Genomic DNA, 24,800 nt, shown 5'->3' on the forward strand with positions numbered 1-24,800 from the left:
ATCATTACAAAAATACAGGCGGTGTGTCAGCGATGATGCCGAGCCTCCAAGGAGCATGGATCATGAGATTCCACGTTGGTTGGAAAGTGGAAGAGTGTGGAAACCTCTCGCGTTTTCAAATCATGAGTTGACGACGATACATAACGGGTCAAAGTAGATAATATCGGCTAGTAGTTATCGGATTACAATAACCAAAATCCATTATTGGGCATAAGTGATTCATTTGTGATACAAAGAATTTCACGTGATGCCTTTTAGGCTAACGTTTAACACCTTTGCCCTAGGCTTCATCATGAACAACTTAGTTAAATTATTTATAAATACCTTCAAATCGTGTGGGCTCGAATGGGCCCGATATGCTGTTGGGCTGGGTGTGGGGATCCGACTTGGACGGGTCAGGGCATGGAATAAAATAATATTAATATTTTGACTGTAACGCCTTTGTTTATTTTTAAGCCCACTAATCACTAACTAAAATAATTAAAAATAATTAATTAATTTTTTTTTTTTTGAAAAAAGTCTATAAAGTAAGCATGGCATTTTCAAATACTTTTAATAACTTTAATTAATAAAGATAAGAATATAAAAAGTGAGGAATATGAAATATTTTCTCATTTATTTTATTTTCTTTAATATATATTTTTATTTTACTCAGAAACAACAACGGTTAGATTTTGCCTATTTATTTTTAGTTAGTGCCCTTTATTATATATATAATACATTATTAATTAAATACATGAAAAATATAAAATGAGGACTTTTGACTTTTTTTTTTTTTTTTTTTTTTATATTCAAATGAGAACATTTATTATTTTTAATTTGATAAAATAATGTTTTAAAAATAACCTTAATTAAGTGGCGTACAAGTGTTTAATTAATGAAAATTTAATATACAAAAATAATTTGCAATATTTTAATGCACTTTTATTGGCGTTATTTATAAAATTAAATTTGTATTTATTTGGCCAAAAGTATATTGTTAAACTTTTAATTTTATATGTAGTAAATTAATTACAAATTTTAAATTTTTTTAAAAAATAGTTAATTTATAAAATTTAAGACAAAAAAATGCTCAGAAGACAGTGTGTAACTCTGTCGGTCTGTGAAAAAAAAAATTATAAATAATAAATTGAGAAAATTTGAAATAATTTGGATTTGAAGCTGTAGACGTCCCGCCTATTTGCAGCTGGAAGAAACAACCATTGGCGTTGATCTTACGCTCAAAAAATTCCCAATTCCAAAACCCTAATTTTTCTCTCTCTTATCCTCTCGATCTTTTTCCCTCTACAATTCGCAATTTCTAATCCGAATCCTTCGCTTTTAAACCCTTTTCTCCTTCTTCTTCGCATTCTCTTTCGTTTTGCCGTTGAGCTCCGAATACAATGAGGAAAGGTACTAAGAGGAAGACAACACAGAAGGAAGAGGATAAACCTGCGGAATCTAAACCTGTGGAACCATCTCGCTCCAAGCGGACAAAGGTCTCCAAACCCGAATCTGAACCCCAGTACTTTGAGGACAAGCGCAACTTGGTAATGTACATTCGACATGAATTTTTGTTTTGTTGCTGTTATGACTCTGATTTTCAGTCTCTTTTGAGTCTTGCGCTAGTTTTGATTGTTATCTCGTGGGATTTCTTTTCATTTCTTGTCTGAGTCTTGAATTCCCACTGTCATGGATTATTGAGCAGGGAAGAACATTGGGCTGTGCCTAGATACAGAGGCAATTTTTGTTGTTGTGTGGTTGGTTTCATTTGTTCTTCTGGGTTCCTTAAATTAGTGTAAGAAAGTATGCTGGCATTACCAGCTGCAATCTATTTTGCTCCGTTATTGATTAGCTTGAACTTGTAATTTTGACATTTCCTTCATTGGGGCTCGTATGAGGTTTGCCAATTGACATTTTGATTTACAAATAATAATTATTGAATGCAGGAAGATCTTTGGAAAGCAGCATTTCCTGTTGGGACAGAGGTCTGGCATAAACCAAAGTGCTTGTTTATTTTTGTCTGAAGTGTTATTGTTCTGTTGCTTATACATTTACATGTTCTTTTATTTCAGTGGGATCAATTGGATACCGTTTATCAGTTCAACTGGAATTTCTCAAATCTAGAAGTGAGTTTGAAAATCTTGGTGTTTTTAATTATTATTTTTTTTTTTATTTTTTTTTTTTTTTATATTGGACGTGAATTTATTTGAATGGGCGATATAACATTTGCAATTATTGTCAGGACGCATTTGAAGAGGGAGGAAAGTTGTATGGCGAGAAGGTTTACCTATTTGGTTGTACAGAGCGTAAGTAGCTTAACTAAGAATCTTATTTTATATTACATATACAATACAAGACAATCTTATTAAGGTCAAGTTTTCTTTCAGTTTACCCTTTTTTTGTAGTCTACTTATGATAATTCCTATTTGTGCAGCTCAATTGGTTCCTTTCAAGGGAGAAAATAAAGTTATATGCATACCTGTTGTGGTGGCTGTAAGTCATTATATTTCTATTAATTTTTGTTTTTGCATTCTGTTGTATCAAGCTATAGTTTCTATTAGTAGCCACGTTAATCGACCGACCACCGTATAACTAATACCTGATTGAAAAAGTTATCGACTAGTTAATACCTTTCTTATTTGTTAACGTCCACCGAATTAGAATGGGATTTAATTCCTACGGCTATTGGATTTTATGGTTCTACAGGTTGCATCTCCTTTCCCACCTTCTGATAAAATTGGCATCAACTCTGTTCAAAGAGAGGCTGAAGAGATAGTTCCCATGAAACAGATGAAAATGGACTGGGTTCCTTATATTCCCTTGGACCAAAGGTACTAATTTGTGATTTTTTTTTTCTTAGCATCCTTTAGATTGTAACTCAAGTTTTATAATTGACCATTCAATTTAATTCTTCTTCAGAGGTAGTCAAGTTGATAAGTTGAAATCTCAAATATTCATCCTCAGTTGCACTCAGAGAAGGTACAAACATGAATGACTTTCCACATCCATTTGGTATTCACTCACAATTTCAATAAATTGTTTTATTGCTACCCTTTGATTGTTCTTATTCATAAATGGATTGATCGTTTCTGCAGAGCTGGTTTGAAGCATTTGAAAATAGATCGTGTCAAGAAATTTGAGTATTGCTTACCATGTAAGTTCTTCGAACGATATGGTAGTTAACTTTATGATTGATAATTTATTGGATGAACTATCCTCTTGAGAGGAAAACAGATCTTTACCTTAGTTTTGAGAAAGTCCCACGTTGGTTGGGGGAGGAGAACGAAACATCCTTTATAAGGGTGTGGAAACCTTCCCCTAATAGACGTGTTTTAAAGCCTTGAGGGAAAGTCCAAAGAGGACAATATCGGCTAGCGGTGGGCTTGGGCCATTGCAAGTTTTCTCACACAAATTTTCAATTTTGTTGATTTTTAATGTCAACTAGATCATCCAGCTATGGTTATCGTTGAAGTCTATATATGTTTGTCATATCTCGTACTGTCATTTTTCTGGCAGATTTCTACCATCCCTTTAAGGAAGATGAAGTTGAACAAAGCACTGAGGTTCCAATTATCTTCCCAATCGACCCAAAGCCAGTAAGCTTTTAATTCTCACTGTTTAAAAAGGCTAATGAATGCATAGTGTGTGGGGAAGAAACTAGTTGAGCATTCTTATTCACAATCTGAAATTTATATGCTCACAATTTAAATTTACGTTTCAATTTTTTGTTATCTGCAGGTTTTCTGTGAGTTTGATTGGGAATTGGATGAACTCGAGGTACAATAAAATTTTCTTTCTAAGGAAAAAATTTCCTTAAGAGTTTTATCTTTATGCTCTGTTTTCACGTATCTTTAGGAATTCACGGATAAGTTGATTGAGGAGGAAGAATTACCGGAAAGTCAAAAGGATTCCTTCAAGGTAATAGTTTGTCAAGTGTTGTAGACATGTTACTGTTATTCATCTTTACAAAAGGCTTACCTGATGAGGGTTCTCAATTATTTAGGATTTTGTGAAGGAGAAAGTTAGAGAGGCCAAGAAAGCAAATAGATTGGTAAACATTTTTACTCATATTAGGATGTTTTTCTTGGTAAAAAGTAACCATTGCGAACAGATCTTATTCGATGTTCTTTCAGGCTAGGGAAGCACGGAAAAAAGCCATTGAGGAAATGAGCAAAGAAACTAAGGAAGCGTTTGAGAAGATGAAATTTTATAAGTTTTACCCTGTACAAACACCTGATACGCCTGATATATCCAACGTTAAGGTATGTTAACTCTGGTTTAATCCTCTTGGCCGATGACGAGCGAAAAATGTTTGACCTTGATCTGTATTTTTTTGATAAACATCGTTTTTATTTATCAACAACGGGTACGAACTACGAACTATATGGCCTATAGGAAGATTAGAGAGCTTCCCATCTCTTCCCAAGCCAAACTGATGGAAGAGGACCAAAAGCCTACTCCTTTTCAGCTGACATTCTCTAAATACTCTCCCTAGCTCATGCATCTTGTTTCCAATACTCAGTAGCTTGATTGAACCAGTCCTTTCCCTTGCCGAGATGTTCTCCTTTTTCAGTCTTGGAAAGGTGACCCGTCAAAGACGGGAGCCCTTTAACATGTTTACGAAAACTTCCTACTTATTAAAGAAAGGGGGTTCCACCACTCTTTTGCATAGGGTTGACTCTCACAGCTATAAATTTTTTGAGACGGGAAGAGTTGGAAGTTCAAAACCACTTTTTGCTTTGCTCCTTCGCGACTCACCCTTCTTCCACTCTTGTCTTCGTCTTCTCCTTGGTTAGAATTCTAAATCTAAAGAATAAAATAGGCTATAGCTATGAATTTGGTACCTCTTAACTAGTTATCCTAGTACTTGGCCACCTGCTCATTTGAGCTTATTACACATTTACAATCAAGCATGGATTGGCCTAGTGGTCTATAGTGTCTATGCAAATAATTAATGACTCAAAGTGAAAGACTTAAAGCCATGACGATCACCTACTTGGGAGTTTTCATATGTAGTTGTTTTGCAGCTAGGTTACCCGAACACTCAAAAATATTAATATACATAAATATATCGATCTTAAAAGGATTTTGAAGGACCAGAAATCTATAAACGTTTAAGATTTAAAAACCGTAACCAGTAATTTTTTCTCACATGATTTTGCCTGCATTTTCTCCAATGTCCTCCAATATTTTGTTTTCTGGGCTTTCCAGGCTCCATTTATAAATAGGTATTATGGAAAGGCTCATGAAGTCCTGTGATCTGATACCATATCTGGCACGAGATAGAAAATCGATACAAAGCTCCTTTCGGGTCCAGATTTTGCCCAATATTTGAAGGTACTCTTTCTTCTTATATGCCAAACTGATGACTCGGATGGCGTTTCGACTTATTTCATTGATCTAACAGGACCTAGAACAGTAGTAGTAGCCACCAAAATCTTTAGATATAGACTGACTGTTGTACTATTTAGGATCATGCTTTCATTCTCCATTCCTTTTCTCTCTTTTTCTACATTTCTTCTTTCCATTAGCAAACAGAAGGGCTTAGAACCTCACTTCTAGTAGGAATATCTTGGTGTAATTTTGTTAATTATTCCATCACATCATTTTTTGTGTAACCATAGTTTGAGTTCCTCCCCCTCCGGGAACAAATTCTGTTGATGTTCACTGCCATTGGCAAATGCCAATACACGTTTGACAGTTTTTGAAGGATATATATATATATATTATTTCCATTTGCCAAACAGTTCATTCTTCTGATAATCTATTGAGTAGATGAACTTCATTGCTATTGTTCATCGTAGGACTCGGTAATTAGAACGGAAAGTAACTTCATTGCTAATTTAACTGTTTTTGGCCATTCGAACATATAGATAAACTCTCCATTATTCACACCATTAAAGGGTTATAAAATAGTGATTCTTGTGTGGTAATTATAATCTTGTAGCCAATTCAGCTTCCTTCCTGTAATGACTGTTTGTTTTGGCTTAAAATACACCAAGTCAAACCCAGGGTGATTAATGACATTATAAAAGGTTTTCTTACCAAAGTAAATGGAGCAATGATCTATATGGTTCGGGTTGGAAACATCTTTTAGACTGCTCTTAAATTTTGAGTATCCTATCTCAATTCAACAAAACCCTTGTTTTCAAGTTAGGTTTTTTTTTTTTTTTTAATCTATTTATCTACTATATATTTTATAATAATTAAAATTTTATAAAGTTTAAATATCAAATGTCGGCTCATCACACCATATATATTGGTTACAAATATTAAATTTCTTAATCTTTTTAAAATTTCGGATTGAACTGAATTTTCGATTTTTCAAAAGTCTCATTCATCGTAATCTTTATAGTTTGGGTTGGATAGCTTGAGTTGTTTAAGATATCGGGTCTATAAACACCCTTAAAAGGAAGTAAGAACCTTTAATTAGTTAAATAATAATTATGAAAAAGATGAGATTAGAGAATATTTTCATAATGAGAAAGTGGTCAAACACGATATTCCCCATCAATCATAACAAGAAAATTAAAATAAAAAGCACTCTCAAGTACCTGGAGACCAAGAATTTAAATGTGATTTTATCATTAAGTCAAAAAGCATAATATATTAAAGTATTAATTCTAGATTCCCATCACTTTTATAACCAAGAAAAAAAGAAAAGAAAAGAAAAGAAAAAACCCCTAAAATTATAATATTTCTCTCTGATAAATTCTCCTACCATAAATTTGTAATATGTTTTAGACTATGATAAATTCTCCTTAATTGCAATCAGAAATTGGATTAATTCCCTAATTTACTTTCTTTTTTAGCTGATGTTCATGTGAGCCGCCATAGCTGGAGCTCCATTTTCACGGACTCCACTCATATTTACCCCTCAAACTTTCCCCAAATCCAACGCCATCGATTATATTCAAACTCTTATGATTCCCCAGTGAATAAAACCCAGAATTTAAATTCTGAAAATCCATCACCGGATTGGCCGATTTCCCACGGATAATCTGTTCGACGGTGGCGGCGGCGGATTTCGTCGGTGACGGGGAGGGATCGTCCTGTCTGGCTAAAGAATGTTTCTCCTCCTCTGTTTCTCTGTATTTGTTGAGATAAATCTTCAAAGGGCCAACGTAATTTTCGAATCCCAAAGTGGTCATAGCCCACAGCAAATCGTCGCCGTTGATCGTCTTCCGTTTTTCCCTTTGACACTTATCGGAGGCCTCGCCAGTGATGAAGCTGATGAACTCCGACACGCATTCCTGGACGGTCTCTTTAGCTTCTTTTGAGATTTTGGCGTTAGCAGGAAGGGATTTTTTCATGATTCGGCTCACGTTTGCGATCGGAAGAAACCTGTCCTGTTCTTTAGTGGAGCTGTCGGATATGTTGTCGGAGGTTGGGCTGCCGACGGGGCTGACGGTGGTTGTGAGGTTTCGCTTGTGCATCGCGGAGGGGTTTGGCCGGAAAGTGAAGGCGGAGCGGGGTTGGGGAGGATTCCGGTGGAAATTGGTGGTGGAGAAAAGTAGGTCTGCGGAGGGGATTTTAAAGTGAAGGGGCAAAGGGAGGAGAAATTCAATTAAGAGGAAAGGCGGTTTGATTTTGACAGAAAAAGGGAAAGAGAGAGAAATAAATAAAATAAAATAAAATAAAATAAATAATTGATGATTAGAATAATTTCAAAGAATGGTCTTCGACGAGTGGAATCTCGATAATTCTCTTTTTATATTTTTATTATATATATATATATATAGTCAATTTGATCATAGCTCAATAATAAATATATCAATTATTACATATTTTTATAAATAATCAACGATAAATTAACATCATGTACTCGATCCTTTTTAATTTTTTTTTATCCCCATCTTAAATTTAGTATCAATTATTAATATATTATTGAATTTTTTAAAATAGAGTTTAGTTTATATAACATCCTTTTATATTGAAAATATACGTGATAACAAATTTTTTTTTAAAAAAAAACTGATTTTTGTTAAGTACGTAAGGTAAAATAAAATGAAATTCAAAATAATATTTAAACTTTATAAGTAAATAATAAAATCATGATTAATTTCGTAAACTTTAAATAATAATATCTATTTAATCTTTTAATATTTTAAAAATATTAATAAGATACCAAGAATTCCACTCCACGAGTTCCATGAATTTCATAAATTTCATAAATTTAATATTTTTCCTATTTTTTTAGTACATAAAGTAAACATCTCGAAAGCTAAATACTATGAAACGAGGACCCTAGCACTAGAACTAGAATGAGTGGTCCTTAGTTCAACGAGACTTTTTAACTATTCGAAGTTTCAACAAATTTCGTTTGTTCTCCTTGATCCGTTTCTTTACCATTTTAATAACTCGAGCTTGTTTATTCTATCGAACTAAATACATATAAATAAATATTGAAAAGACGCATTATTTATTTATTTTAGATTATTGGGAGTGAAAAATTAATGGGTATTAAAAAAAGTTACGTGTTAATTCTGTACTTTGGGAGACATTGGGATATTTTGGAAAGCCTTTTGGTTCAGTAATTATTATACAAATTGGAGTGGAAATGGAAATGGCATCGTATAATCGCCTTTGTACGGTCCAAAAAAGGAGGATACAAATTAAAGAACTCCCCACACTCACCCAATTGCATGTGCTTTTTTTTTTTTTTAATTATTTAATTATAAAAAAAATTAAAACGGCTAGAAATCACGAACTTTGACTGTGGTATGATATTGTCCACTTTCAACTTACGTTCGTGTAACTTTGTTTTTAGTTTCCCCAATAAATCTCGTACCAATAAAAATAGTATGTCCTTGTTTTCAATCGTGAAATCCCACATTGGATGGAGGGGTAACAAAATATTCTTTATAATGGTATGAAAATCTCTCCCTATGTCATATGTAACAAAATAAGCCAATGTGGACAATATATGCTAGTGGTGGACTTGGACTATTATGTTCGAGACTTACAATTTTTTTATTCGGCACTTGAGAAATCTATTAATATGACTAAGTTAAGATAAGGGTATGAGTCTGATATCACTAGAGGGAACAACGACCTTCTATACTAATATGATATTATCTATTTTGAGTATAAACTTTGATGGTTTTGCTTTTGATTTTCCCGAGAGGTCTCGTACTAATAGAAATAATATTTTTACTTTATAAGCTCATGAACTTCTTCTTATTATGATTACTACCCAATAAACCTCAACAGCAGATGTAATTATAGCTTAGCGATAATTGTCACGTACTCTTTTCATTAACGTTAAATATTCAAATCTCGAGATGTTGTATTAAAAATTTGATTTTGGTCTATAAATATAAAAATGTATTTAAATGGGTAAACCAATGTTTTTTTTTTTTTTTTTTTTTTAATTTTGTAACATATTTTTTAAAAATAAAGTTACATTAGAAAATGAATGGGTTGTCTTGTGAATGAAGCATACAAACTATAAGTTTGAAAAACATTATTGAATACTTTTGTACTTGTTTATTCTCTTCTATATATTCTTAATATATTCTAATCAAATTATTACATTTCATCCGTATCTAATTTCTTCAAACCGTTCAAGCTCACCGCTAATAAATGTTGTCTGCTATCAACCTCACGAGTTTAAAACGTGTCTACTAGGAAGAGGTTTCCATACCCTTATAAAAAAAATGTTTTGTTCCCGTTTTCAATCGATGTGAAATCTCACAATTCACCCCCTTGGAGGCCTGCGTCCTTGACACACTACTTGGAGTCTAGCTCTGATACTAGTTTGTAACAACTCAAGCTCACTGCTAGCAGATATTGTTCGTTTTGGCCTGTTACGTATTGTTGTCGGTCTTATGACTCTTATAACTTTAAAACGCGTCCATTAGGAGGAGATTTCCACACCCTTGAAGAGAAACCTTTCTGACGGATGAGATCTCACGGTTTACTTGAAAAATAACTTTTAAAAATTATTGAAATTTATTAGAGTACAATAATTTTAACATTTATAATATATTTATCAGAAAATAGACGGAATATATAATATTTCTTAAAAAAAAAAAACAGAGAAAATCTTATATAAATGAAAAGTCACTAAATTAATGGTGGGCGTTTTATTTTTAAAAAAAATAAAGAAAAATCTAATATATATTAATTGATCACCGGATTATAAATACCATGGAATTTATTAATATTTAAAAAATATATATATTTATAAAAGCAAAATTCGAGTATAGAAAAATTTGATCAACTATCCATTATATCACGTTTATGTATCTATAGTTATGATAGTACGATGATGAAGTCATTTATGGTTAGTCTACATAAATGACTTTTAAAACGTGTCTGTTGGTATAAGAACAGGGATGCTCCCTCATGTTTATAATTATGTATGCATCCCAACACGTTATGATGTACTATGATGAGTCCCATGGACCAACCGAAAATGTCAGATGTCGTGACGATTCTCGAAGGAGACGACTTGATTGAGCATTGGGAGGAATGGAAGAGAGTCGAGGTAGTTTACCTCGAAACAGATTTTGCACCTTTTCAAACATTTGAATGGAGGGTTTAGGGTTTAGGGTTTAGGGCTTAGGGCTTAGGGTTTAGGGTTTAGGGCAGTCCTAGGTAGGTTAACCTTATTTGAATCATAGTCTAGCACTTGAATGAACTTATAACAAACAAGCCCACCACTAGTACAAAATCTTCTCTTTGGGTTTTCTCTTCCGAGATTCCCCTCAAGATTTTTAAAACGTGTTTGTTGGAGAAAAGTTTCTACACATTTATAAAGAATGTTTCGTTCCCCTCTCAAACCGATGTGGAATCTTACAGAACTGTTGATATTAGTTTGCTATTATTTTATTTCTTATTTGTCTAGAACGGTTGATGTTAAAAAAGTGGCGACGACGATCCATAGCAACAATAGACCATGACAACTATGGATGGAAGAAGAAAATTTTAAAAAGTGTATAATAAATTCATAAATTTTTAATTTTGTAATTAATAAGTTATTATAAAAGAAATAATTAATTAACTAAATATAAAATTGAATTTATGACTAAAATTTTTTAATTTCTTAAAAATTATGAAAAAAATAAAAAATTCAAAATCTAAATTGAAGTCGGAGGTGGCAGCGGAGCGCAAGGAGTTCAGAGAAAACGGAGGCATCTTCAACTGCTCAGAGACGCCGCCGTCTGAAACCCTAATTTCTTGTTGTTTGCCTTTGAGTTTTTAAATGTACGCGCTGAGATCATCGTTCTCTATTTCCTCTCGCCATAATCCTCCCTCCTTGCTCCGAATTGATCCTCTCTTGTACTGTTTCTTCTCTTCTTCTTCCCACAGCCAAGCCTCTGCTTCATATGGAATCGTCGTTCAATACCTTATTGATACCTTTGAACTCTCCCCCGCCAGAGCGGTGTCGATTATGAGCAGCCGTAGAGGCATTGCATCAACGGAAAAGCCTCAATCCGTTTACAAATATCTTTCAGAGCTCGGATTCTCCGAAGCTCACATTCAATCGACGATTCGCCTTGCGCCGCAGATCGCGTTTTCCAACATCGAAAAGACTCTGAAGCCGAAGATCGAGTTCTTCCAGAATCTTGGCTTGGTCGGCTCCGATTTGGGTTGGTTCATTTCCAAGCATTCTACGCTTTTGACTATTAGTTTGGAGAAGAGATTGATGCCTAGTGTTGAGATTCTTAAGAGTGTTTTCCCCAAGGATGAGTGTAATAGCGATTTCCTGCAAGTTATGCGGCGATGTTCTGATATGCTTAAGCGATCTCCGTATACAAGGTTGCTTGTCAATATTAATTACTTACAAAGTTGTGGGATTGTTGGTTCTCAACTCTCTATGTTACTGAAGAGGCAACCTGCACTTTTTGGTATGCGTGAATCTCAAGTTAGAGATATTGTTTCTATGGTTGTAGAGACTGGTTTTTCTACAAATACTAAAATGTTTGTTCATGGACTTCATGCTATCAGTAGTGTAAGTAATGCGACCTTCAAGAAGAAAGTGGAATTGATTTGCAGCTTTGGAATAACTGAGAAGGAATGTATGAGAATGTTTACTTCTGCTCCTGTTTTGATAAGAACCTCCGTTGGTAAACTTAAACGAGGCCTAGAATTTTTTATGAATGAGGCAGAAGTCAGCAGATCAGATATTGTTCGTAAACCTACTTGTTTGATGCACGCCATGCAGGGGAGGGTGCTCCCTCGNCGAAAAGACTCTGAAGCCGAAGATCGAGTTCTTCCAGAATCTTGGCTTGGTCGGCTCCGATTTGGGTAGGTTCATTTCCAAGCATTCTACGCTTTTGACTATTAGTTTGGAAAAGAGATTGATGCCTAGTGTTGAGATTCTTAAGAGTGTTTTCCCCAAGGATGAGTGTAATAGCGATCTCCTACAAGTTTTGCGGCGATGTTCTGATATGCTTATGCGATCTCCGTATACAAGGTTGCCTGTCAATATTAATTACTTACAAAGTTGTGGGATTGTTGGTTCTCAACTCTCTATGTTACTGAAGAGGCAACCTGCACTTTTTGGTATGCGTGAATCTCAAGTTAGAGATCTTGTTTCTATGGTTGTAGAGACGGGTTTTTCTACAAATACTAGAATGTTTGTTCATGGACTTCATGCTATCAGTAGTGTAAGTAATGCGACCTTCAAGAAGAAAGTGGAATTGATTTGCAGCTTTGGAATAACTGAGAAAGAATGTATGAGAATGTTTACTTCTGCTCCTGTTTTGATAAGAACCTCCGTTGGTAAACTTAAACGAGGTCTAGAATTCTTTATGAATGAGGCAGAAGTCAGCAGATCAGATATTGTTCGTAAACCTACTTGTTTGATGCACGCCATGCAGGGGAGGGTGCTCCCTCGGTATAGAGTTCTTCAGGTCGTAAACTCGAAGAGGCTATCNCGAAAAGACTCTGAAGCCGAAGATCGAGTTCTTCCAGAATCTTGGCTTGGTCGGCTCCGATTTGGGTTGGTTCATTTCCAAGCATTCTACGCTTTTGACTATTAGTTTGGAGAAGAGATTGATGCCTAGTGTTGAGATTCTTAAGAGTGTTTTCCCCAAGGATGAGTGTAATAGCGATTTCCTGCAAGTTATGCGGCGATGTTCTGATATGCTTAAGCGATCTCCGTATACAAGGTTGCTTGTCAATATTAATTACTTACAAAGTTGTGGGATTGTTGGTTCTCAACTCTCTATGTTACTGAAGAGGCAACCTGCACTTTTTGGTATGCGTGAATCTCAAGTTAGAGATATTGTTTCTATGGTTGTAGAGACTGGTTTTTCTACAAATACTAAAATGTTTGTTCATGGACTTCATGCTATCAGTAGTGTAAGTAATGCGACCTTCAAGAAGAAAGTGGAATTGATTTGCAGCTTTGGAATAACTGAGAAGGAATGTATGAGAATGTTTACTTCTGCTCCTGTTTTGATAAGAACCTCCGTTGGTAAACTTAAACGAGGCCTAGAATTTTTTATGAATGAGGCAGAAGTCAGCAGATCAGATATTGTTCGTAAACCTACTTGTTTGATGCACGCCATGCAGGGGAGGGTGCTCCCTCGGTATAGAGTTCTTCAGGTCGTAAACTCGAAGAGGCTATCGAAGAAACACCTGCAATTGATCGATATATTGGGGATGTCTGATGAGAATTTCTTGGATAAATTCGTGCACAGGTTTCCTGATCATGTGACAGAATTGTTGGCGGCCTTTAGAGGTCAATGTATGGATGAATTGCAGCCTAAGGAGTTGGAAACATGAAGACATGGCCAGAACTAGAGCTTATTTGATCCAACATCTAGTTGCCCATCACGACGAAGTGTTTGTCGATCTTGATGTGCTTGGTGCACCAGATTTGAACCAAGTCATATGGTTGTTTGCTGCCAGTATGAACTTAGGTTTCTTGCAAGGGGCTTGTTCTCTGTGACAGATCAGTTCTTAAGATTTTGGTAAGTTTATCTGACAATTGAAAAATTAAATTCTTCCTAGATGTATACAATAATAATTGTGAAGCATGAACACCTTAGCTTGGATAATGTGCTTGTATTTGGGAATATTATTGAACTCGTTGATAATTATTTGAACAAATCTTGGGTATGTCCTGGTTTATGTTCATGACTTGTTCTTGTTTAAGGTAGGATAGCCTCAATTACATTCTTGAACTGTCTGGCTTTTAGTTCCTTGTTTGTTGCTTTGAAACTTGAACAGTCTCATCTTAGCTTTAAAATGGAGCTTTGGCCCTCATAACTTCATAGCTATCAAATTTGGACTTCCACATTGGGTTTGAGAATTTGAGTTGGTGATTTGATTATTGATTCTCTTTTGCAACCAAAGTTCATCTTGCCAAGATCTTCAAGCTTAGGAGAGTGCACCTGATACGTATTGATTCTCTGATAGTGTCCAATGATATTGTCCACTTTCAACATAAGTTCTTATAATTTTGGTTTTAGTTCCCTCAAAAGATCTCGTACCAATGAAGATAGTCAGTATTGAACTCATGATTTTCTCATTAATTACTTAAACAATTCTTCCTTTGTACAAAATACACCATAGAGCTTCTTCTCTGGAGTTTTCGAATAAAATATACTCTTTGTATGACACCTGAGTCATTATGACCTTATCTTCGATGTGAAATTCCACATTGGATGGAGGGGGAACGACGTATTCCTTATAAGGGTATGAAAATCTTTCCCTACTAGACACGTTTTAAAGTCGTGAAGCCGACAGTTATACGTAACGGGCCAATGTGGACAATATATGCTAGTGGTGGACTTGGACTATTATGTTAGAGGCTCCCAACTTTTTTATATGGCACTTGAGATGTCTATTAATATGACAAAGTTAAGATAAGGGCATAAGTCTGATACCATATGCAATTATAACTTAGCAATAATTGACACGTACTCTTTTAAGTAACGTTAAATATTCAAATGTCGAGATCTTGTATATATAAAATTGTATTTAAATGGGTAAACCAATGTTTTTTTTCAAAAAAAATTTTGTAACATAAGAAAATGAATGGGTTGTCTTGTGAATGAAGCGTACAAACTATAAGTTTGAAAAACATCATTGAATACTTTTGTACTTGTTTATTCTCTTCCATATATTCTTAATATATTCTAATCAAATTATTACATTTCATCCGTATCTAATTTCTTCAAACCGTCCAAGCTCACCGCTAATAAATGTTGTCTGCTTTAGTCTATTACATACTGCTATCAACCTCATGGGTTTAAAACGTGTCTACTAGGAAGAGGTTTCCACACCCTTATAAAAAAATGTTTTGTTCCCCTCTCCAATCGATGTGAGATGGGCCTGCATCCTTGACACACCGCCTCGTGTCTAGCTCTATTATCATTTTGTAACAATTCAAGCTCACTGCTAGCAGATATTGTTCATTTTGGCCCGTTACGTATTACTGTCAGTCTCACGACTTTAAAACGCGTCTACTAGAAGGAGGTTTCCACACCGTTATAAATAATGTTTTGTTCTCATTTCTAACGGATGAGATCTCTTTTAAAGATTATTGAAATTTATTATATTACAATAATTTTAACATTTATAATATATTTATTAGAAAATAGACGGAATATATAATATTTCTTTAAAAAAAAAACAAAGAAAAATGCAATATATATTAATTGATCATCTAGTGGAATCTATTACTATTTTAAAAAAATATATATTTATAAAAGCAAAATTCTAGAAAAGAAAAATTTGACCAACTATCCATTATATGACGATTATGTGCCTATAATAATGATATTACGATGATGAAGTCATTTATGATTAGTCTACATATGCATTTCAGTTGGTATAAGCACGAGGACGCTCCCTCATGTTTATAACTATGTATGCATCACAACACGTTATGATGTACTATGTTGAGTTCCATGGACCGACAAAAAATATCGGATGTTCGTGACGATGCTCGAAGGAGATAGCTTGACTGAGCGTTGGGAGGAATGGAAGAGAGTCGAGGTAGTCTACCATAAAATAGATTTTGCATCTTTTCAAACATATGAATGGATGGTTGATTGGACTAAAAATGTTTGTGGTTTTGAGTTTTGCAGTCTTAGGTAGGTTAACCTTATTTGAATCCTAGTCTAGCACTTGAATGAACTTGTAACAATCCAAGGCCACCACTAGTACACAGTGTTGTTCTCTTTGGATTTTCTCTTCCAAGGTTCCCCTCAAGATTTTTAAAACAAATGTGGAGAGATTTTCACACTTTTATAAATAATGTTTTGTTTCCTTCTCCAACCAATATGGAATCTGACAGAGTTGTTGATATTAGTTTGCTATTATTTTATTTCTTATATGTCTCGAGCTTGATTTGCACGCAATTCACCGTAGTGGTTGCAAGAATTTTATAATCACTTAGGCTAGAACCTTTGTCTCATTACTCTTTGCCAATAGTGTCACCATAGTGATTGCAAGGATTTTAGAAGAAAAGAGAGTTAAAAAAGTGGCGACAACGATCGATAGCAGCAATAGACCATGACAACTATGGATGGAAGAAGATAATTAATTTTAAAATTTTAAAAAGTGTATAATAAATTCATAAATTTTTAATTTTGTAATTAATAAGTTATTATAAAAGAAACAATTAATTAACTAAATATAAAATTAAATTTATGACTAAAAAAATTTTAATTTCTTAAAAATTATGAAAAAAATCGAAAATTCAAAATCTAAATTGAAGTCGGAGGTGGCAGCGGGGCGCAAGGAGTTCAGAGAAAACGGAGGCATCTCCAATTGCTCAGAGACGCCGCCGTCTGAAACCCTAATTTCTTGTTGTTTGCCTTTGAGTTCTTAAATGTACGCGCTGAGATCATCGTTCTCTATTTCCTCTCGCCATAATCCTCCCTCCTTGCTCCGAATTGATCCTCTCTTGTACTGTTTCTTCTCTTCTTCTTCCCACAGCCAAGCCTCTGCTTCATATGGAATCGTCGTTCAATACCTTATTGATACCTTTGAACTCTCCCCCGCCAGAGCGGTGTCGATTATGAGCAGCCGTAGAGGCATTGCATCAACGGAAAAGCCTCAATCCGTTTACAAATATCTTTCAGAGCTCGGATTCTCCGAAGCTCACATTCAATCGACGATTCGCCTTGCGCCGCAGATCGCGTTTTCCAACATCGAAAAGACTCTGAAGCCGAAGATCGAGTTCTTCCAGAATCTTGGCTTGGTCGGCTCCGATTTGGGTAGGTTCATTTCCAAGCATTCTACGCTTTTGACTATTAGTTTGGAAAAGAGATTGATGCCTAGTGTTGAGATTCTTAAGAGTGTTTTCCCCAAGGATGAGTGTAATAGCGATCTCCTACAAGTTTTGCGGCGATGTTCTGATATGCTTATGCGATCTCCGTATACAAGGTTGCCTGTCAATATTAATTACTTACAAAGTTGTGGGATTGTTGGTTCTCAACTCTCTATGTTACTGAAGAGGCAACCTGCACTTTTTGGTATGCGTGAATCTCAAGTTAGAGATCTTGTTTCTATGGTTGTAGAGACGGGTTTTTCTACAAATACTAGAATGTTTGTTCATGGACTTCATGCTATCAGTAGTGTAAGTAATGCGACCTTCAAGAAGAAAGTGGAATTGATTTGCAGCTTTGGAATAACTGAGAAAGAATGTATGAGAATGTTTACTTCTGCTCCTGTTTTGATAAGAACCTCCGTTGGTAAACTTAAACGAGGTCTAGAATTCTTTATGAATGAGGCAGAAGTCAGCAGATCAGATATTGTTCGTAAACCTACTTGTTTGATGCACGCCATGCAGGGGAGGGTGCTCCCTCGGTATAGAGTTCTTCAGGTCGTAAACTCGAAGAGGCTATCGAAGAAACACCTGCAATTGATCGATATATTGGGGATGTCTGATGAGAATTTCTTGGATAAATTCGTGCACAGGTTTCCTGATCAGGTGACAGAATTGTTGGCGGCCTTTAGAGGTCAATGTATGGATGAATTGCAGCCTAAGTAGTATACATGAAGACATGGCCAGAACTAGAGCTTATTTGATCCAACATCTAGTTGCCCATCACGACGAAGTGTTTGTCGATCTTGATGTGCTTGGTGCACCAGATTTGAGCCAAGTCATATGGTTGGTTGCTACCAGTATGAACTTGGGTTTCTTGCAAGAGACTTTAGCTTGGATAGTGTGCTTGTATTTGGGAATATTATTGAACTCGTTGATAATTATTTGAACAATTCTCACACATTTGATGGGTATGTCCTGGTTTATGTTAATGACTTGTTCTTGTTTAAGGTAGGATAGCCTCAATTACATTCTTGAACTGTCTGGCTATTAGTTCCTTGTTTGCTGCTTTGAAACTTGAACAGTCTCATCTTAGCTTTAAAATGGAGCCTTGGCCTTCATAACTTCATAGCTATCAGATTTGGACTTCCACATTGGGCTTGAGAATTTTAGTTGGTGATTTTGTTGTACACTTTATTTCCTCGGGATTGTAGTTCAATTGGTCAAAACACCGCCCTATCAAGGCGGAAGCTGCGGGTTCGAGCTGATTCTCTTTTGCAACCAAAGTTCATCTTACCAAGATCTTCAAGCTTAGGTGAGTCACCAAATCAATTCTCATGTACCAACCTCAATACAGCATTCATAAGAATATCATTCATATTTCAAGTGAAAAGACAGTATTAGATCCAACATATTGAATATTTTTATGGCTGCTCGTTATATGTCGGGGTGTTTTTTCAATTTAGTCTCTTGTTGTCGATGAAGAATAAAATAGGATCTTAATAATCTGAATGGAACTTTAACGGGTGTAGGTTGATTCATTATAGAAAGTTTTAGGTATTTTCGGTATTTTTGGTCGACCGATCAAAGTTGTTTAGGTGAATCGTTTCCATTTAAAATTTCTATAAGAAAAATGTTAATTTGTCGGTTGTGACATGAACTGAATCATGTTCATCTTCATAAATTTTACCACCCATTGTTAAAATTGTATGATGATTATATTTATATTTATATTAATTTATTTACATAAATAAACTAAAAATAATTAAGGGTATAAAAAATTAGAAAAAATTTCATAAAAAAGAAGTCTACTTGGTAGGAATCTTTTTAATAATACTCTATAGGTGTACTATTTATTAAGATATTTAATTATTATTTTCAATTCCTTTCAACAGATGGATCTGTGGTTCAATAGTGTGTGTCTGATTCCAGTGTGTTCGATTCCCGTGAGGTTCAATTTTTTTTTTTTTAATTTTCCATTCTCGAATCTTTTTATTTTCTTCTTTATTCCATTTCACTCACTAACATTTTATTTTTATTAAAAAAAATTGAATAAGGTTCAATGTGTTCGATTCCCGTGAGGTTCAATGGTCGTATTGGATTTATTTTTTAAAAAAGGTTGTTTGAGTTGAAAATTTTTACTACTCAACAATTGAATAGGATCTAAAAAAATGTCTAAACATGACCTAAGTCAACCTATAAACACCTATACAAAAAAGTCAACTTCCAACACATTCGTCACAAATTTCGTTCTTTCTTGTCTTATGCCTTATTTTTCACACGGTAACATAAACCTTAACGCGGGTCTCATTCAAAGCACCAAACAACCTAATATATATTTTGAGAAGAAATAATTAATACTTGAAATTAACGTTTGGAAGAGCCCTAAAAAAACATGATTTCCTGACTAAGGGGAACTCAAATGAAATTTTGTATTTTAAAATGACTGATGTGAATCTTTCGTTGTTAATTTTTTGAACACGTTCATTATCTCGTAGAGTCTATCGCACTCAAGTTGAACCTAAAATCTAGATAGAGAATGACGAAGAAGAATATGAATAAATTAGTACTAGATGGTCAAAACAAACCGATTAAAAATAAAAGGACAAATTGTGTAAAGTTCACAAGAAAAAGGGTATAAGTCCCATTGTAATAAAATATTGAGAATCAATTCATACCTATCTTGAGATAGATTAGATTACTAGATTGGAGTCTTAAAATTTACATCGAAATAAATTGATTACATACTAGAATTGTAAATTTAATTTGAACTTTAATATTAAGTTATATTAAATCTTTTCTAACACAGTATTGTTCACTTTGAGCATAACCTCTCATGTCTTTGCTTTGGAGTTCCCAAAATGCCTCAAACCAATGAAGAAAGTATTATTTGATTATAAACTCATGATCATTCCCTAAATTAGTCGAGGTGGGACTTTTATCATCCAATACCTCCCCTCAAACAAAGTACGTCTCCCCTTAATCAAGATTCGACTCTTTTGAAGTCTTGTCATTTTTTACTATGCCTTCGAGTAGGGTTGACTCCTTTTCTTTTGGATTCCTTTGTGGGGATTTACCAATCTATTGGTACGACTAAATTGAGGGCATGATTCTAAATTGAATGATAGTTTGAGAATGTGTTTGATTAAGAGAAAATAAAAATGGGAGATTTAATAAAGTTTAAATATGTATTAAATATTCTTCTAATTTTTAAATTTTTGGAAGCATTGTTAATCACTTGATCCTAGGTGGTAATTAGGATCAGCAACTAGTCATCAACATGCATATAAATTAAATGCCACGTCAGCAGACTCTTGGACTTTCCCAAATTTATTTATTTATTATAAACACGGCTGACAGAGCCGCCATTACCGGCACGAAACCGAAAGCTTTCTTCAGTTTGGAGCTTCGATCGATCGGCCATGGCGTTTCAGAAGCAAATTTTGAAGAAGGCTCTACGAGAGGCGAACTTGAAGCAGCTCATTGGCCGTTCCAGGCCAACCTTTTGTACTTCTTTCTCTTCGATTCCTTCTGCTTCCGCTGCTACTGATCTCAAACCTGTTCTTCCGCCGTTTGATTACACGCCGAAGCCTTACAAAGGACCTCTCGCCGATGAAATTTTTCAGAAGCGGAAGAAGTTTCTCGGCCCTTCGCTTTTCCACTACTACAAGAAGCCGGTAATCTCTCTGATTTCGACTACTACTCCTTATTTGATTTAGTTTTCTGCATTGTCGATTCTTCTGTCGTATCGTGCTTAAGATTGATATGGAATTCTGGTGGTTCATTTAAGTGAACCGATTGTGATTTCTGGAAGAAGCGCTAGATCTCTGCATTTGAGCAGGATTTTACTTGATCTGGCCGCTTTTCTTGCTTCGTTGCTATGTGATGATGATGAACTCATGCAGATTTGTTGATTGATTTACCTTATTATGGGATACGCTTGGTTTTTTGGTTTTTTTGAACATTTATCGTTAAATTGAACTTTGTTGGTGTATTTGATGGATATCCTTCAATCCGCACATTCTTCAGAAACTGATTCTTTTGGTCTTGCTCTCTTAATTGAATAGCTCAACATTGTAGAAGGGAAAATGCAATATTTGTTTGATGAGAATGGGCGGCGGTACCTTGATGCTTTTGCTGGTATTGTTACTGTTTCTTGTGGGCATTGCCATCCTCATGTCTTGGCTGCAGTCAATGAGCAAAACAAGCTTTTACAGCATGCCACAACCATATACCTACACCATGCAATAGCTGACTTTGCTGAAGCATTGGCTGAGAAAATGCCTGGAAACTTGAAGGTGTTTTTCTCCTTTCAGAATTATTAAATAGTATCTATTCATTTTCGCTGTAATGGATGATTGATATTGAAGCAAAGCATCCAGGATATGTCGGGCTCTGTGGAAATTGTTGAACTTGTGTTCGGACCTTCATTAGAGATGGGATAAGAGATGTTGAATTACTAGAACTGGTGGATCTTTTCATCTTTCTCAACGATGATGGTTGAGTTGTTATCTCATCTCATCACCACCACCCGGAGATATTGTTCTATTTCAACTTTCTCTTTCGAGCTTTCTCTAGAGATTTTAAAAACACGTCTGCTAGGTAGAAGTTTCCATATCCTTATAAAAAATGTTTCGTTCTCCTCGCCAGCCGATGTGGGATCTCACAATCCACCCCCTTCGAGGCCCAGCGTCCTCGCTGACACTCTTCTCTTCTCCCATTGATGTGGGACCTCCCAATCCGCCTCCTTTGTGGCTCAACATCCTTGTTGGCCCCCACCTAGTATCCACCCCTTTAAGGCTTAGCCTGTTGGTGTCTCACTCTGATAGCAGATATTGTCTTCTTTGGGCTTTCTCTTTCGGGCTTTTAAAAAGGGTCTACTACTGAGAAATTTCCACTCTTGTAAAAAATGCTTCATTCTCCTCCTTGGGATCTCACATTGATCTCCTTATTACCCTTGTATAGAACATCATTCTCCTATACTGATTGAAACTTCTGCTTACTTGATTATGCAGGTTGTATATTTTGTAAACTCCGGGACAGAAGCAAATGAATTAGCCATGCTTATGGCCCGTCTATACAGTGGTAATCTAGGTATGATTGCATTGAGAAATGCATACCATGGAGGAAGTTCTAACACAATTGGACTGACGGCTTTGAATACATGGAAGTACCCAATACCTCAGGTTTTTTTACCCAGAGCTTAATCTGCAGTGATATTGGTTCATTTGGTTGCCTGTATGCTAGTGATATAACTTCCATTGCCTTCTGGTTTTCTACTAGTCTGATCATGTGCAATTTACTCGGTGCAAACACACATAATCTATTGCTTGTTTTAGTCGACAGCTGCATTTGCTGTAGTTTGCAGGGCAGTTCAATCTAAGTATTTTGATTCATCTGCAAAATTCTTGTGGTACCTTGCAGGGTGAAATTCATCATGTTGTGAATCCCGATCCATATCGTGGTATCTTTGGGTCAGATGCTAGTAGTTATGTCAAAGATGTCCAAGATCATATAGATTACGGTACTTCAGGAAGAGTTGCTGGATTTATAGCTGAAACAATTCAGGTTTCTTTTTCTGATGTCTGAAATTGAACATGATAACCACATTCTACATAAACTTGAAGGTACATTTGGTTTTCCATCATCTCAGGGTGTTGGAGGAGCTGTTGAATTAGCACCTGGATACTTGAAACTCGTTTATGACATTGTTCGCAAGGCTGGTGGTGTTTGCATTGCTGATGAGGTTCAAACTGGCTTCGGTCGTACAGGAAGCCATTATTGGGGCTTTGAGACGCAGGGCGTGGTTCCTGATATAGTAACCATGGCAAAGGTAATCGTCCTGTTGGAGAACCTCGGCAGCTCATCGTTCGTGTCGTTCGTACCTTAGAAGTTATTCCCAGCACTTAAGTTTTGAACTTTTCAGGGTATTGGAAATGGTTTGCCATTGGGAGCAGTGGTGACAACGCCTGAAATAGCAAGCACGATGGCTCAAAAACTTCAGTTCAACACTTTTGGAGGGAACCCAGTTTGTTCTGCTGGGGGACTTGCAGTTCTAAGAGTTGTTGACAAGGAGAGACGTCAAGCACATTGTGCAGATGTTGGTGCGCATTTACTAGAGCGATTGAGAGGTCTCCAGGAAAAATATGAAAGTAATTTCTCTTAGACTATGACTTTAATTTCCAAGTAGTCCACCTCCCTCTAATACTTCTTAACGTTAAGATATCTCACGTCGGTTGGAGAGAACAAAACATTCTTTATAAGAATGTGGAAATCTCTCCCTAAGCAGATTGTTTTAAAAACCTTGAGAGGAAATCCGAAAGAGAAAGCCCAAAGAGGACAATATCTACTAGCGGTGGGCCTCTACTGTTACAAATGGTATCAGAGCCAGACATCGGTCAATTTGCCAGCGAAGAAGCTAAACCCCGAAAGGGGTGGACACGAGGCGGTGTGCCAGCAAGGACGCTGGCCTAAAGGGAGGTGGATTGGGAGGTCTCATATCGATTGGAGAAGGAACGAGTGTCAGTGACGATGCTGGGCCCCGAAAGGAGGTGAATTGTGAGTGAGATCCCACGTCAGTTAGGGAGGAGAACAAAAACATTTTTTTTGGAAACCTCTTAGCATACACATAAACACATTTTAAAAACCTTGAGGAAAACAAATATCGGTTTGGCGGTGGGCTTGGGCAATTAGAACCCTCCAAAAGAAATCATCATCTCATTTGAGTAATGAATTTTGTTCCTTTCCCAGTCATAGGAGATGTACGAGGAAGAGGATTAATGATAGGTGTAGAACTCGTAACGGATCATCAGGACAAAACCCCGGCAAAGACCGAAACTGCAGTATTGTTCGAGAAACTAAGAGGTACTTCTATTCTCTGATCTCCAAACCAAATAAGCCAAACTGAAAGTAACTTATGGCTGCTGTTCTAACGACTCATTTGGTTCCGATTGAAGAACTGGGCGTTCTCGTGGGGAAAGGAGGTCTGCATGGCAATGTATTTCGAATAAAGCCCCCAATGTGTTTCACAAAAGATGATTCAGGTATCTTATATATCTTTTAATGAAGCTACATTTCATGAACTGTCCGTCTGGCTCTGAAAATGAAGATTTTCTTTTGAGTTTCTCATACTCCTTTCCCCGCCTCATCTGCAGATTTTCTTGTTGATGCTTTGGACTATGCCATTTCAAAGCTGTAAAAGCTTCAATCTGGTAAACAACAACAACGACAACCCATCAGTGTTCTTGTATGTTACTTAAAATAAAATGTAATTCTTGTTTGTAGGAGCTGCCATGTGTTGTACTATATTACAAGTTTTAAACCAGGACTTAGTTTCAGAAACCTTTTCTTTTTTCTTTCAAAAACTGATCGAATGTTGTTTCCACGACTGAATATAAGTATTTATATACAGAAGTTTATAATTCTACTTTGTTGTCGACCTTAGATCTACGACCACACCACCATTGTGTCGTCGACCACCAAATTGGATCATCCGATTGACCTGCGGTTGCCAACCACATTCACAGTTGTAGTGAAGTTCCAGATTTGAAAAGTTCCAGATCTGAAATCTTCAGATTTAAGA

General features: G+C 35.7%; 4 protein-coding genes and 1 pseudogene across 7 annotated transcripts; 4 read left to right on the plus strand and 1 right to left on the minus strand.

Moving 5' to 3' along the window:
- Positions 1-1,169: 1,169 nt before the first annotated feature.
- LOC111483118 (protein HEAT INTOLERANT 4-like) lies at positions 1,170-5,717 on the plus strand. Its single transcript, XM_023129259.1, has 14 exons — positions 1,170-1,529; positions 1,929-1,967; positions 2,055-2,108; positions 2,225-2,288; positions 2,417-2,475; positions 2,689-2,813; positions 2,902-2,961; positions 3,078-3,136; positions 3,499-3,578; positions 3,721-3,759; positions 3,838-3,900; positions 3,986-4,033; positions 4,116-4,244; positions 5,194-5,717. Exons 1-14 carry the CDS (start codon positions 1,383-1,385, stop codon positions 5,239-5,241), a joined length of 1,014 nt encoding a protein of 337 aa, XP_022985027.1. The 5' UTR covers positions 1,170-1,382; the 3' UTR covers positions 5,242-5,717.
- Positions 5,718-6,453: 736 nt separating this feature from the next.
- Positions 6,454-7,555, minus strand: LOC111483119 (annotated as a pseudogene).
- A 3,509-nt stretch (positions 7,556-11,064) lies between these two features.
- Positions 11,065-18,192, plus strand: LOC111482884. 4 transcript variants are annotated; one of them, XM_023128906.1, is made up of 3 exons: positions 11,065-11,563; positions 12,222-12,862; positions 13,560-14,058. In XM_023128906.1, the coding sequence occupies exons 1-3, from the start codon at positions 11,192-11,194 to the stop codon at positions 13,720-13,722; spliced, it is 1,176 nt and encodes a 391-aa protein (XP_022984674.1). In that variant the 5' UTR covers positions 11,065-11,191; the 3' UTR covers positions 13,723-14,058. The 4 variants fall into 4 exon arrangements, with proteins under 4 accessions (XP_022984674.1, XP_022984673.1, XP_022984675.1 ...); XM_023128905.1 differs by having other exon boundaries at positions 12,222-12,845; positions 13,543-14,058; XM_023128907.1 differs by having other exon boundaries at positions 11,065-11,514; positions 12,173-12,845; positions 13,543-14,058.
- On the plus strand, positions 16,684-17,549 carry LOC111482887. The gene is made up of 2 exons (XM_023128909.1): positions 16,684-17,426; positions 17,527-17,549. The coding sequence occupies exons 1-2, from the start codon at positions 16,781-16,783 to the stop codon at positions 17,532-17,534; spliced, it is 654 nt and encodes a 217-aa protein (XP_022984677.1). The 5' UTR covers positions 16,684-16,780; the 3' UTR covers positions 17,535-17,549.
- A 2,360-nt stretch (positions 18,193-20,552) lies between the features above and the next one.
- LOC111482939 (alanine--glyoxylate aminotransferase 2 homolog 1, mitochondrial-like) lies at positions 20,553-24,623 on the plus strand. The gene is made up of 9 exons (XM_023128987.1): positions 20,553-20,895; positions 21,286-21,516; positions 22,234-22,404; positions 22,643-22,786; positions 22,872-23,051; positions 23,145-23,370; positions 23,969-24,082; positions 24,175-24,261; positions 24,373-24,623. The coding sequence occupies exons 1-9, from the start codon at positions 20,641-20,643 to the stop codon at positions 24,414-24,416; spliced, it is 1,452 nt and encodes a 483-aa protein (XP_022984755.1). The 5' UTR covers positions 20,553-20,640; the 3' UTR covers positions 24,417-24,623.
- Positions 24,624-24,800: the final 177 nt, after the last annotated feature.

This window comes from Cucurbita maxima, unplaced genomic scaffold, assembly GCF_002738345.1.
Source record: "Cucurbita maxima cultivar Rimu unplaced genomic scaffold, Cmax_1.0 Cma_Scf00008, whole genome shotgun sequence".
In the NCBI taxonomy this organism is placed as follows: Eukaryota; Viridiplantae; Streptophyta; class Magnoliopsida; order Cucurbitales; family Cucurbitaceae; genus Cucurbita; species Cucurbita maxima.

Excerpts from the sequence above, each read along its gene's own strand:
- LOC111483118 (XM_023129259.1), top strand. The coding sequence starts at position 1,383 with ATGAGGAAAGGTACTAAGAGGAAGACAACACAGAAGGAAGAGGATAAA. Across the intron at positions 3,760-3,837 it reads GGGAATTGGATGAACTCGAG|GAATTCACGGATAAGTTGAT; the intron begins GTACAATAAAAT and ends ACGTATCTTTAG. Across the intron at positions 3,901-3,985 it reads GTCAAAAGGATTCCTTCAAG|GATTTTGTGAAGGAGAAAGT; the intron begins GTAATAGTTTGT and ends TCAATTATTTAG.
- LOC111482884 (XM_023128906.1), top strand. The coding sequence starts at position 11,192 with ATGTACGCGCTGAGATCATCGTTCTCTATTTCCTCTCGCCATAATCCT. Across the intron at positions 11,564-12,221 it reads TCTTCCAGAATCTTGGCTTG|GTCGGCTCCGATTTGGGTAG; the intron begins GTCGGCTCCGAT and ends AATCTTGGCTTG.
- LOC111482887 (XM_023128909.1), top strand. The coding sequence starts at position 16,781 with ATGTACGCGCTGAGATCATCGTTCTCTATTTCCTCTCGCCATAATCCT.
- LOC111482939 (XM_023128987.1), top strand. The coding sequence starts at position 20,641 with ATGGCGTTTCAGAAGCAAATTTTGAAGAAGGCTCTACGAGAGGCGAAC. Across the intron at positions 20,896-21,285 it reads TCCACTACTACAAGAAGCCG|CTCAACATTGTAGAAGGGAA; the intron begins GTAATCTCTCTG and ends TTAATTGAATAG. Across the intron at positions 23,052-23,144 it reads ATATAGTAACCATGGCAAAG|GGTATTGGAAATGGTTTGCC; the intron begins GTAATCGTCCTG and ends TGAACTTTTCAG.